This window comes from Diabrotica undecimpunctata, chromosome 7 (genome assembly GCF_040954645.1).
Source record: "Diabrotica undecimpunctata isolate CICGRU chromosome 7, icDiaUnde3, whole genome shotgun sequence".
Classification (NCBI taxonomy): domain Eukaryota; kingdom Metazoa; phylum Arthropoda; class Insecta; order Coleoptera; family Chrysomelidae; genus Diabrotica; species Diabrotica undecimpunctata.
In genome coordinates this window covers 91552853-91567730 of record NC_092809.1, presented here as the reverse complement: position 1 = coordinate 91567730, position 14878 = coordinate 91552853, and the positions used below count along the sequence as shown (strand labels likewise).

Here is a 14878-nt window from a genome sequence, read left to right as displayed (position 1 = left end):
TATTTTTTTGTGTAAAACTGAATAGAATTTGTGTGTTTATTACTATTTAAATCGTTAAAATTAGTTAGGAACTTTGAAAATTGTCTTTAAACTTGACAGTTTTTTGACAATTAAACACTCGCGATCATAAAATCCGGGTCACCTTGAAAATCACTGATATTTCATTTTTAACGAGCTTTATCATAACTAATAATAACACAAATACAAACTAATGCATGTTTCTGGGAATTGTTGTAGTCTTAGCGGTTTCATTTGCAACAAAGAATTTCAATAGTGCTGATTTCGCAGGAAAGCGCACATTTCCCAAAATGAACGGTACCTGTAACTGCCGCTTGTTTTAAATGTCTCATTTGTGCTTCGACTTTCTGTTCAAACGCAACGAACAAACGTTTATTATTGCCACTATTAGTGTTTATTAGTGCCATTATTAGTGTTTATTATTGTTTACTTTTTGCCAAAAATACCCTTGACTGTTGTTGAAACGGCACAAATTGTTGCTCTTGTGAAAGACGGTCACACTCAACGGCAAGTCGCAAGATCTGTTGGCGTAAGCATTTCTACGGTTCAACGAGTGCTTCAACGCTTTCAGGAGAAGTGTTTGCTATCCAGACGACCTGTCTCTGGCGAAGAAGAATGACCACGGTACGAGATAACCGTTTTGGACTATCTTCTTGGGTAATGGCTACAGGACTGCCACTTCGCCTGTCGCATTGAGTTGCACGACTAGCTTTTGCTCGACAATACGCGCATTGGGGAATTAACGGTTGGAGCAAAGAGTTATTCTCAGATGAATTCCGTTTCTTCCTAACTGGTTCCGACGGACGTGTAAGAGTTTGGAGGAGAACCGGTGAATGATTTTCACAAGCTTGCATTGCTCCAAGAATGCCATTTGGTGGAGGCTCGGTCATAGCTTGGGGAGGTGTATCTTCCGACTTCCGCACAGAATTACCCTTCATCGAAAATGGGTCCTTAACTGCACGAAGGGACATTACGGAGATTCTGGAAGAACATGTTATGCATACCATGGCAAGGGTTGGAGAAAACGTCGTTTTAATGCAGAACAACGCGCGAAAGCACGTTGTCACGATCAGTATGCAATACTTAGACGAGGTTGGAATTACGAGGTTACCCTGGCCAGCTAGGTCTCCAGACCTGAATCCCATCGAACATATCTGGGACGATTTGAAAAAACGTATTCAACCCCTGACATCTCCTCCTAACAACGGACAGGAGCTTAAGGATCTGTTAGTGAGAGAGTGGAATAACATACCACAACATGTAATCCGCAGAAAAATTAAGAGTATGCCCCGTCGTCTACAAGAGGTCATTAGAGCAAGTGGAGGCTTGACACGATATTAGTCATTGAAATTTCACTGACATTTTACCACGTTCTGTATTTTCAAATTTTTTTCGTATGCCTGTTTTATCAACAATTTGGTTTGTTTTCTGCTTTTTCAATAAAAACAATAAAAAACCGTTTTTTTTTTTCTTTCAAAACAAACATTGATGACAAATAAAAAATATGTTAACCTTAAAAAAATGTTATTACTCCACCAGAGGCAAAAATATTCCAGAAACTTGAAATTTTCAAGGTGACCCGGATTTTATGATCGCGAGTGTAGTATAATCATTGTAAGTTCATTTTTTCTAACTTGTGTTATTACAAAACTTTAAAACTAACTGATGAATCAGTCTGAAATTTGAACCACATTTTTAACTGTAAGACCCAACTTTCCACACAATACCAAGGTTGTAAGTTTTTTTACAATAGTCATTTTCACAATAGTTATTAACATTTATTGAAAATTAAGAATTCTTAGGTTTTTACAGTTTTCTAAATGCATTCTTTTTAAAGCTTTAAATGTGTTTTATCTAATAATTACCTTCAAATTCATTCAAAATGCTTTATTTTTTTACTGATAGACTACCTAGTCCACTGAACTCACTGCAAAAAACAGAGGTTTGAGATTGATTGCAAAAAAATTGTCAGATACCTGGCCAGGTCAAAGTCATGGGAATATTCTATCTGGAGTATATAAATACGTTCTGAAATTCCTTTAAAAAGTACTGCAGAAGAATAAAGAAATAAAACCCATTATTTTGCTGTGACATCCATCCTTGTGATAAGAACAGAAAACTATATAAAAGTTTTGAAGAAATTGTTTTGATTTAGGATTATTATTAGTTGGAAACATAATGTGTCCTTTAGAATAGCAATTCAGAAAGATATGATAATTTATTTCCTATTCTTCAGCTCAAAACATTAAATTCTTTTTTTGTTAGTTGTATCTAAAGTCTGTATTTAAATTTTTACTCTATTTGAATATTTAAATAGAAAAAATTGTTAGTAAATTGTACATGATTTACTTACTTGAAACTGTTAAAATATTGCTGAAGTTCAGCTTCTATCAGAAATTCATAAAGGCCTGGGCCTTTCTTAAATGAGGCATGGACCCCTTCTGTAAATGAATTATTTATTTTTAAACTATACTTTAACGACGACATGATGTACTTTATACGCAAAGTACATAAGGAAAATAACACACATACATTACTACTAATAAAACAAAAATTATTACCCATTTCCTATTCTACAAGTAAGTACATTCAACAGTTAAGGTAGGGGAATCTAAAAACATCAAAACGTGCACTTCTTCACAGATAAACTAAAGAATACCTGGGAGTATATCCATTGTAACTGTTTTATTTATATTAACATACTAACAAAATTAAACAAATAAATTCCAAAAGATTGCCCAACTCTTATTACACTTCCATTTTGTTTATTGATATTGACACTATGACACTCACTGACACTACTGACTAAAATAGTACTGACATTTAGTTGATTTGACACATGACATACCGACTGTAAATAAATGAGTATGGTTCTCTGATAGGAATGAATAAATCTCATAGATCATAGACATTAGAGGTACACGGGGTATAGTATTTTTCATATAAAAATGCATGTACGTCATTCAAGATTTACGACGTCAGAACCCCACAGCGTTGCCAAAACATCAGAATATACAGTATTCGTTCTACAAATTCCCAATCGTCCCAATTTGAAACTGTTAGTGTAAGAATTTCTTGAAATTTAATCATTATATCACAATTAAACTAAACTCTAAAAAAAACCACGACCATTAAATAACTTAACAATAACTATAACATAAATATAACACAATATATTAACTTAAAAATCAACACCATACAATTTTAATTTAAAATTATGTCAAGTTGGGATCTGTAACATGAGAATCTGTCTCGCTTAAGGTAATAAATTATATTTAATAGCCTCTTGACGAATGAGACGGCGAATATCAACACGTGCTCATGTTTACTGATGAAAATTTGGTAAACGAATGAACTTTAGTAAGTAAGTGAGGAATTTTTAAAATGTCAACTATTTGTCAAACTATTATATTAACAGTAAATACACTTAGTCTTAAGATTAGTGCAACACACTAAAATACATAAGAAAACATTTTAATACAAAATTATATATTCTAAATTTTAAACTTACCTCTTTTAGGGCTTTATAGTAAAAACGTCTCGCCATTATTTCTTGTTCAAAATAATCTATCTTATATGAAAGCTTATCAGCTTTCTACAGACTATTTAGTTGTTTTTGCATAACACAATCACAATACATAACAATAATTAGTTTTTAAAGCTACCAAACTAAATTTAATATGTATTTATAAATACAATTTATTAATATATATTATATTTTGATCAAATTGTGTAAGAGATCAAAACATAAACAAAATTCTTACCCTAAAAAAGCGGCAACACTTTATACACTTTTGCCACACGCTCAACTGTCAATAAAATTTTAAGTATTTCCGTATCAGTTGCGTACAATTGTCTAATATCTTTACTTAAAATTATTATTTTGTGCAATATTAGACTTCAAAAGTTATTTTCTAAAATTTATATTATTAATAATAACAAATATTTTTGGTTATTTAATCAATATAATTCTAAAATTTCCAATATAATGATGATTACATTTTTCTGATTATTACACCATGTTGACACCTATGAAAGATTGGGCAGTTCCGTATGGGTTTCGTATTATTAGCTGTGTTAGGAAAATTTGAACTCTAAGGTTGATGTTCTGGAAATTTTAAATACAAGTGACGTCACTTTGTATAACTCGTGACGTGAAAGTGTTTTACTTTGAAAAATGGTATACATTTTTCATACAATGGTATACATAGCTAATGTACATAATGTACATAAGCTACCAATATATAGCATTTTTCATATAAATATGATTGTACGTCATTCAAGATTTACGACGTCAGAACCCCACAGCGTTGCCAAAACAGAATAGTTAGTAAGTAAAGTTGACTTTACACTACATGATTTTATCATATGACAATATCATATGAGATTTGTTATGATTCCTCATTTCTATGATGTTTTAAAAAATCGTGTTTACATTACATGATAAGTTATGACTTATGATGTGAGTGACAATGAGTGAGGTTTTCTTGATTTTTTTGTTTATGGTCATAGAGATATTAGACACAGTATAGGCATCAACTATTAGATTTTGAAACCATTATAATGGAAAATAAATCTTTGATTGCATTGGCTTTCCGACTTTTAATAATAATACACCGGCAACAACTGCGTACAGCGTACAGCAGTAAGAAGAAAGAGATCAGACGCCTTTGGGCTTGCAGGTGGCCCTTACAAAGAAATCGTGGACAGGGTATATCAAATTTAGTGTTGATATTATACCAAATTAAAAATAATTAGTAAGGAAAATTATGACTAAGAAGACTATAAAACACTAAACTAAGAATAAAATAATAAAAGCAAAAATACGGCACAATAGCACACATTAGATAATAGGTTCAATATCAGTGCAACGAACAAAAAATAAATAAATAAATAAAGAATGTTGTCTCTGGGCAAGGGAATGTTACTGAATTGACATAAGAATAAGGCGCGATATTTAAATATGTTGGTGTTACCCGTATTATACACACTTTACACTACCTGATTTATCATGTGATTTGTCATATGATTTGGTCATAAAGTGAAATTTACATGTTTACACTGTGTGATTTGTCATATGATTTTGTCATAAGCACTGTCATGCGGCTCGTCATAGCTTGTCACAGGAGAATAGGACGGTGCCTATTCCGCCTGATAAAATCATATGATTTTCGGTAATAATACGGGTAACACCAACATATTTAAATATCGCGCCTTATTCTAATGTCAATTCAGCGACATTCCCTTACCAAGAGACAACATCCTTTATTTATTTATTTATTTTTTGTTTGTTGCATTGATATTAAACCTATTATCTAATGTGTGCTATTGTGTTGTATTTTTCTTTTATTATTTATTTTATTTTATTCTTAGTTTAGTGTTTTATAGTCTTCTTAGTCATAATTTTAGTTTAGTTTCTTTATTAATTATTTTTAATTTGGTATATTAACACTAAATTTGATATACCCTGTCCACAATTTCTTCGTAAGAGCCACTTGCGAGCCCAAAGGTGTCTAGACTTTTTTTTTCTTACTGCTGTACGCAGTTGTTGCCGGCATATTATTATTAAAAGTCGGGAAGCCAATGCAATCAAAGATTTATTCTCCATTATAATAGTTTAAAAATCTAATAGTTGATACCTATACTGTGTCTAATATCTTTATGACCATAAACAAAAAGAAAAATCAATAAAACCTTACTCATTGTCACTCATATCATAAGTCATAACTTATCATACAGTGTAAACACGATTTTTTAAAACATCATAGAAACGAGGAATCATAACAAATCTCATATGATATTGTCATATGATAAAATCATGTAGTGTAAAGTCTACTTTATTACCGAAAATCATATGATTTTGTCATGCGGAATAGGCACCGTCCTATTCTCCTGTGACAAGCTATGACGAGCCGCATGACAGTGCTTATGACAAAATCATATGACAAATCACACAGTGTAAACATGTAAATTTCACTTATGACCAAATCATATGACAAATCACATGATAAATCATGTAGTGTAAAGTGTGTATTAGAAATTTTTAAAATGTCAACTATTTGTCAAACTATTATGTAAAGTCAGTAAATACGCTATTAGTTTTAATACTACTGGAACACAATAAAATACTTATAAATAAAACATTTTATTACAAAATTATATATTCTAAATTTTAAACTTACCTCTTTAGGGCTTTAATAGTAAAAACGTACCGCCATTATTTCTTGTTCAAAATAATATATCTTATATGAAAGCTTATTAGCTTTTTACAGACTATTTATTTGTTTTGGCATAGAACAATCACAATACACAACAATAATTAGTTTTTAAAGCTATTAATCTAAATTTAATATGTATCTATAAATACAATTTATTATGATCAAGAAATCAAAATATAAACAAAATTCTTGCTCTAAAAAAACGGCCACACTTCATACAATTTTGCCACACGCTTAACTGTCAATAAAATTTGAAGTATTCCCGTATCAGTTGCGTACAATTGTCTAATCTACTTAATTAAAATTATTATTTTGTGGAATAATAAACTTAAAGAGTTATTTCATAAAATTTATATTATTAATAATAACACATGTTTTTGGTTACTTAATCAATATAATTCTAAAATTCCCAATATAATGATGATTACATTTTTCTGATTATTATACCATGTTGACGCATATGAAAGATCGAGAAGTTCCGTATGAGTTTCTTATTATTAGCTTTGTTAGAAAAATTTGAACTCTAAGGTTTACGTTCTGGAAATTTTAAATATAAGTGACGTCACTTTATATAAATTGTGACGTGCAAGCATTTTTATATGAAAAATGCTATAGATGCATATGCCATATGCATCTCCTCTATAATCTTTGATATACTCGGTTCGCTATTCCCAGTCCTCACTGTTTAGTGAATTTAGTAATTATTTATTTTTTTGCGAAGTTAGTTACTTTTTGAGAGACTAAAAGTGGCTGAAAATTACTATACAACCAAGTACACGTACTCATAGCCAATATTAATAATAAACAAACTAAATAGTAAATAAAATAGAACTTACCGACAATCAATATTTATTTATCTGCACCATAAAATAAATAGTTATGTTAAATTATAACAACTAAAATATATTTTTTAAATATGGGTTTTTTTGATGGGTTTAGTATACACTTCCACTATTTAGAATAATTCTTTTTTTTTAAGAAAGAAGTCTGCAATAGTAGGATACTTAAGCTATTAATATTTACGGTTCGTAGACTTACTACGGTTGCCTCTTCCGACTGGGGTGGGGATGCTTGAGTTACGTCACCAGAGTACACAAGAATACAAAACCCATTTATTATCACAGTTTGTTCGTGGTAATTATCTTTCAGTTTATTATTCGCTTTATTATTTATCGTTTCTATCTCAGTTTACTTATATTTTTGTATTTGAAATTTTGGTGTTGTTTTTTATAAAAACTTATTTTGAATTATCGAAGAAACGTTATTTATTGTAGTTGTACATCGTACCTATTGTCTTCGTATCTTTTTATAAGGTAGGTTAAAACTTTAAAATTTCATTGTGTATTAACGTAATAATAATGTTGATGCAATTTTAGAATGCCAGGCACAGGTAGTAGTGTGTAGGAAAGATATTAAAAAAATATAAAAAATAGTTATGTAATTCGGTAATTCATTCAATAGTTAATCCAGTATTGATGGAAATTCAGTATAAGCGACAAATTTTCTGTGTAAAATGGAGATTGAAGTCCTAGATTTACGTAAATCCTGCATTAACATTGGATAAACGTTAACAACCGGTTCTGAGTAATTTTAAGTACCAAACTGCCTACATATCAACAGTTTTCCATAATTAGGTATTATAATCCACTAGACATCTTTATTTCATAACTATCTTTACTATTTTCCACACATCAAAGACATAAAAACGACGATTAACAATGTTACGATTCAAATTACTGTACTCTCGTGACGTAATTTCGGGCTTAATGTTTATTGGTTAGTCGGAAGAGGCAACCGTAGTAAGTCTACGAACCGTGATTAATACTGAGAAGGTGGAATTGTTGTGTTGTAGCAATTATAATAATAATACTTGGTAAAAGTATATATAATAGTCGGTTCGCTAATCCCAGTCCGAACTATCCAGTAATTATTTTTTAATTTAGTAATAATTTTTTTTGCGAAGTTAGTTACTTTTTGACAGGCTAGTAGTGGCTGGAAATTACTATAAAACCAAGCATACGTGCTCGTAGCGTATTTCATTAGTGTATTTCGTCGACCTTTTTTGCAAACTTATACCACAGAATAAATAACAATTATTCTGTGCTTATACTAATATTCTATTATACCTATCATAAACTAGAGGAACTGTTCCTGTCCTACAAAAACAATCACATATCGAGGGTTCAAAGACAGTATCTCCTAAGTAACAAATAGCTAATTTTACAGGATGAACAAAAAACTGTTTGAGTTGATAAGATGTAGTTATTTTTTGAAATCTTTTAAATTTATTGTTTTTTTAAACTTCCTGATTTTGTAGGTAAGCAAAATAAAAAAAAGTGTGAAACGGAATTTAAAAAAAAATAGATAAATACATACTTACCTAAATAAAAACTACATAAAACAGAGAAGGAAAAAAAAGCAAATATTAGTTTATTCTAATTGTTAAAATCTAAAAAACAAGGTAAAAAAATCCTAAAATTATGGCACTGAGGAACAAATCATGCACTAGTACTAATATTATGAACATTAATTAAGATTAAGACTAAAGTAGACTTTACACTACATGATTTTATCATATGACAATATCATATGAGATTTGTTATGATTCCTCGTTTCTATGATATTTTAAAAAATCTTGTTTACACTGCATGATAAGTTATGACTTATGATATGAGTGACAATGAGTGAGGTTTTATTGATTTTTCATTTTGTTTATGGTCATAGAGATACAAGACACAGTATAGGTATCAACTATTAGATTTTGAAACCATTATAATGAAAAATAAATTTTTGATTGCATTGGCTTCCCGACTTTTAATAATAATACGCCGGCAACAACTGCGTACAGATTACAGCAGTAAGAAGAAAAAGATTAGACGCCTTTGGGCTTGTATAATCGTGGACAGGGTATATCAAATTTAGTGTTGATATTATACCAAATTGAAAATAATTAATAAAGAAACTAAACTAAAATTATAAAGAAGACTATAAAACACTAAACTAAGAATAAAATAAACTAAATAAATAATAAAAGAAAAATACGATACAATAGCACACATTATATAATAGGTTTAATATCAATGCAACAAACAAAAAATAAATAAATAAAGAATGTTGTCTCTTGGTCTAAGGGAATGTCGCTGAATTGACATAAGAATAAGGCGCGATATTTAAATATGTTGGTGTTACCCGTATTATTACCGAAAATCATATGATTTTATCATGCGGAATAGGCACCGTCCTATTCTCCTGTGACAAGCTATGACGAGCCGCATGACAGTGCTTATGACAAAATCATATGACAAATCGCACAGTGTAAACATGTAAATTTCACTTTATGACCAAATCATATGACAAATCACATGATAAATCATGTAGTGTAAAGTGTGTATTATACGGCAACAAATCATAAAAAGACCAACAGTCTTTAGGAATAACTGATTTGATTATTTGTAGGTAGTCATACTTTGTTTTTGAAATTGCTGGTCTATTTTGAAACAATAGGGGAAATTTAATAATAGAAAAATCAACATTTTTGGTCTAGTTGGGATATCTTCGAAGGAATCTTCAAAATTGATTTTAAACAATATTGTTTCATTAGTATATCTTAAAACACGAATATATGTAACGGTACCACCAACTAATTTACTAGGTCTAATAGAGTTGTATTTCATAAGATTTTTGTCGCCAAAATTTTGGAAAAAGGTGTCATCAAAATTTACTACTGTAAATGGATTTTTATGCCTAGCTTCCTTTGTTAACCTTAAGTTCCCTATTTTTTAGGACTGTTTCAATAGAGCTGTGCACTGAATCACACTCCGTTTGCGTGTGACCTTTTTCTAAAAAGGTTTGGTCAATAATGACATTGTATTTTTCAGATAAGAAAAGCAAAGTATTAGACATTACACTGTTCCGGTTTTGGGCAGTACACCCATCAGAATAGATAGTTATGGGAAGTTTGTGTAATGAGTTCAGAAAATGTTCTTCCAAATAATATGTTTCAGAAAAGATGCGTAGGTCAGGAAGCCTGACCATCTGCTTCTGTCTCGTTGTACGAATAGCAACTAGCTTGGCTACTATCCAAATTATAGATAGTATAATTATTATGGCAGCAAAGTTTAGTTTTATAGTAGAGTGCACTGGCCGGTAATTGAGGAAATAGTTTCACTGACTGAACATCCATCGTAATAACAAAAAGTTTTTGAAGGTATACTTCTATACGCGCGCTCCACGTTGGAAATTTGTATGGGAGTGAATCTGTGAAATCATTACATATGTAAGATAATGAGTAAGAGAGAGACAGAAGACATATTTTCTCTCTCTTTCTCTCTCGAATATAAAAATGTTCGTTTGGTATATATAATTTAATATTATATATATATTATATAAGATATATATACATATAATATTATATATACAATAAAATATTTATTAATATTATTATTTATGTGATATGTTTTGTATCATTTATTAAATGTTCATAATTATATTAACCTTTTGTATTTCAAAATAATAATCTCAATAAATCACTGTATGATCCAGAACTGTCAATTTTGAAATACGTTTGTCATGTCCTCGGTAGTATAGTAGTCAGTATCCACGCCTGTCACGCGGGAGACCGGGGTTCGATTCCCAGTCGGGGAGGACTTTTTTATTAATATTATTACATGGTAAATTAAACATATATGCGTAAGTAGAAAAGTTATGTATATTCTTGTCATTTTTAAATACTTATGAATATTGCATTTTAATTTGTATTGTATTATTATATTGAATTATGTTGCACTGTATTGTAGTGTATTTTTTATGTATATTATTGTCATTTTTAAATACTTATGAATATTGCATTTTAATTTGTATTGTATTATTATATTAATACCAAAATAAACAATGAATTTTACTGCAGAGTATGTGTAAAAAAATGTTTGCTTTTAACTCCTTTCATACATATATGAAAATAAAAATATACATTTTCATCAAAATATTGATTCAATCCTTCATTTACTATACTCCTATTACAGGTCAAAAGTTGTTTATTAATTGTTAGTAAGTTGTTATTAATTCTGTTTCTCTTTCTGCTATGTCTTACCTATAGCATTACATATGTAATGATTGTGCAGATTGACTCCCAAATAAATTTGTAACGGCGAATGCGTGTATAGAAGTGTAACTTCCACCGGCAGTCCCACTGGACTGCCACACCCGTTTTTTTTAGTTACAGCAACGGTGTTGGACACAAAAATTTTGTGCTGATCCCAAAACATTTTCTCCCAACACATTTTAAATAACTTGTTACTGTCTTTCTCCGAGATAAGAAAAAATTTTGGCGTAGATTTATTATGTTTGCACTTGCATCTTGTTTTCATCTTTCTTTCGGTTCTATTTTTATCATAAAATGTATTTGGCTGACCTGCAGGCTTTCTAAATCCTAAATATTTTTCACCACGCATTCTTAGTATTTTGTTCTTTTCCTTCTTATTTTCGCCTTTTTGTTTTTTCTTGTTCTTTGGTTTATTGATTTCTTGGTCTGTTGCGTTTGATGCCTCACGTTCAATCTCGAAACTTAAGCTGGAATTTGTGTCAGATCTTTCATCGTTCATTTCTGGCTCAGAACTTTCGTCACTATCCTCTTTTTCTTAATTAGTAGATTCAACTAAAGTATTATTTTCACTTTGAGAATTTTGTTGGCTAATGTCGATCAGTTCATTGTTGGTAGTTTTTTCCATAAAATTTTGTAGACTTGTATGATTATTTTCTAAAAAATTTTCTATAATACTATTATTTTCCAGCAAGTCTAATGTCTCGTGTATATTCTCCAACAACTAAAACTGTCATCAAAAACCACAGTAGCGTTGTTAATTATGTCTTCCATTTCTTTTGGAGAACGAACTGGTGCAATAGACTGAGCATTATCTATTTCCAATAAAACCGAATTAGACAGGGCATTTAATTTTTTCTGGTCTCCACTCTCTGTTACGTTCGTTTAGATGGCGAAAATATCGTTTCACCTGTTTTAACTTTAACTAACCACATCATTTCCTTAGTACGACTGGAAAATGGCATTATGCTTTTTAAGTGTAGTAACTCGGTAACTGTATTGAAGGCTGGATCTCGTAGGTGACACCTGTAAATAAAATAAGATTTTAGTTAAATAGTAATTAACATAAACAAAAAACTGCTTTATCCAATAAATACTATTTACCAGAATAAATCAATTTTATTTTAACAAAATCTCTGTTTTACTTTTAAACACCTTATAGCGTCGAGAAACACAACAATAATGGCCACCGAAACTCAATTGTTAGGTGCAGTAACTCGTAACTATACGAAAGACAGGACCTCGTAAGTGACACCTATAAATAAAGTTTATAAGAGAAATATTAATCAACAGCAAGACAAACACTGCTTTAGACAGACAAATTATGTTGTATTTAACAGAAAAAATACAGTTGATTTTAATAAAAATCCCCATTTTACCTTTAAACTTCAAATAACGGCGATCAATAAACAACAACACTCAAACATGCCCACTGACGTATCGTACAAACTGCACCATACGAGGTCCTAGTTTTAAAATATTTTTACTGCGCATTTACGAGTTAACGTTCTCTAACAGCCGACTTCATAATCAAGTTAAAGGAGACTTTAAATTTAAAGTTTTCTTTAACTTTAGATTTTCATTTCATAATCAAGTTAAAGGATCCTTTTTATAAAAAGCACATTTTACCTTTAAAGTCAGGATTTCGGGCCATTAAGTTGTTAAAGCTTCCTTTAAAGAGTACATAACCTATTTTTTGAATATTTTAACTTTAACAACACTGTTTGAGGTTAACGTAACTGCCATCCTACATTGTAATAACATATTACTTTTGTGATACCATTCTTTAAACATATTTACACTGAACATTATGATGACCTGGATCTTTATCAAAAATTTAGGTTAAGAAAAGAGTTTCAGGTTATTGATATAGGTACAGTCCATCTAATTTACTTACCGTTGCACGTCATTATCATTGACAGAGATCGAAGTTGACATAGTTATCAAAGTATAAAGGTTACTCAGTTCACCTTGGTATCTACACGTGTCGTAACAGGACCTTATTCTTGCTCTGGAGGTTTTGTCTCTAGGTGGAAGAGCAGCACGGATGTCATCTACATAGATGGTCCTGATCACGTCCTGGTCATGGTGCACTTTCTAAGTGTGGTTTCCTAGCACCCTCAGGATCGTGTGTGGTCCAGTCCATGTTGGTCCGAAGTTTCCTCGGACGTGGTTCCTCACCATAACCTGTTCTGATCCTCCTGGCAGGTGGGGCGTTGGGGTTGTCGGGGAACATGTCCCGGGCGTATACCGTGGTCTTTTGGACGGCTCTGGCAACCCTCTCGTCCCGTCTGGCTGCGGTATTTGCCACTCGACGTTCCTGCTCTGTCTCTTCTGCGCGCCTTGGTAGGTAGCCTAGCAGAAGTTCGGCAGGCGTCTCCTGTGTGGCCTCGTTGTCGTGGAGCGGCTTTGGTCTTTAGGCAGGTTAGACAGGACTTGACGTAGGTCCTTACATCCTTCGATAAGGTGGGCCAGTAATATATGTTTTTAATGGCGCGAATGGTTTCGTCCTGTCCTGGGTGGTTAGCCTCCTATGAGTCATGATAGACCTTCATCACTTCCGTCCGGAGGGATGGGGGTACTATCAGCGTCCTGTGGTCTGGACAAGCGTTGTAATAAGCGGCGTCATCGACCAGTGTGAATTCACGGAGGAGATTTTCTTCGTCTTCGCTCTTTGGTCCACGTTCGGAGATCTTTAGGTAGCGTCTCCGAAACCGCTTCATACCGTGGTGGGTTTGATGACTTCTCCGATTTTGTCCTGGAGTGGTAGGTCGACCCGGTCATCGAGGATGGGGTTGGTATCAGCACCTTCATCGACGTCTTCCATCATACACAATAGTAGGAAGGAATCGTCTTCCTCTGCGTCTATTGTTGCGTCTCCACGTGTTTCTCCAGAGGTTATGTGTTGGCGGAGGGTTGATTTTGTGCCCTAAGTACTCCAGTTCGTCTGCTGCGAATTTGCACTTCTTGAGTGATGCCCATAGTCGGTGGGGACGGTAGGATTGTCGCTGCTGCTGGGACTGTTGCTGTACTTGCTGCTGGGGTTTGTTCAGAGCGGTATTTCGGCAGGTGTCTGCTTCCATTCCCTGGGCGATCGTCGAGGTTTTCTTCTGTCTTCGGGATGTTCAGCCGTAGACAGATCGAGATGTCCGGTCGTAGTTGGTTCACAATTGTGATGCATCTCTGCTCCTCAGGGATGTATGGGGCGAGACGTCTGAACAGGGCAGCTTTTCCATTTATGAAGTCTTGAGTTGGTTCGTCCTTCCGTTGGTGTTCGCCGTGGAGTTTGGATGTGAAGGCTGAAAGTAAAGCGGGATCGTTGTACTTCTTCAGGAGGCGGTCTCGGAACGTGTCGTATGGCAGGTCTGTGTGTGAGAATTTCTGGGCCCATTTCTTCGCATCACCATGGAGAGAATTGTCTATTAGGTAGTCGATCCATTGGTCCTCGTCGAAATTGTATTTGGTGAGGAAGTTCTCTGCCTTTTTCAGGAAATTGAGGGGATTCTCGATGTCCCGGCCTGATAATTGGGGTGGCTTCATGTAC

General features: G+C 32.6%; 1 protein-coding gene across 4 annotated transcripts in view; it reads right to left on the bottom strand.

The window, feature by feature from the left end:
* The window catches only part of Ack-like (activated Cdc42 kinase-like), a 212344-nt gene extending 209516 nt beyond the window's left edge, over positions 1–2828 (bottom strand). For 3 of the 4 annotated variants that reach the window (XM_072537697.1, XM_072537694.1, XM_072537696.1), the window contains exons 1-2: positions 2678–2828; positions 2372–2459 (exon numbers count right to left, since the gene is read on the bottom strand). In XM_072537697.1, the coding sequence (XP_072393798.1) occupies positions 2372–2459; positions 2678–2693 (104 nt within the window). In that variant the 5' untranslated portion in view covers positions 2694–2828. Of the gene's footprint in view, positions 1–2371; positions 2460–2579 lie in introns of all 4 variants that reach the window. The other variant, XM_072537695.1, reaches the window with a different exon arrangement.
* Between the last annotated feature and the right edge of the window lie 12050 nt (positions 2829–14878).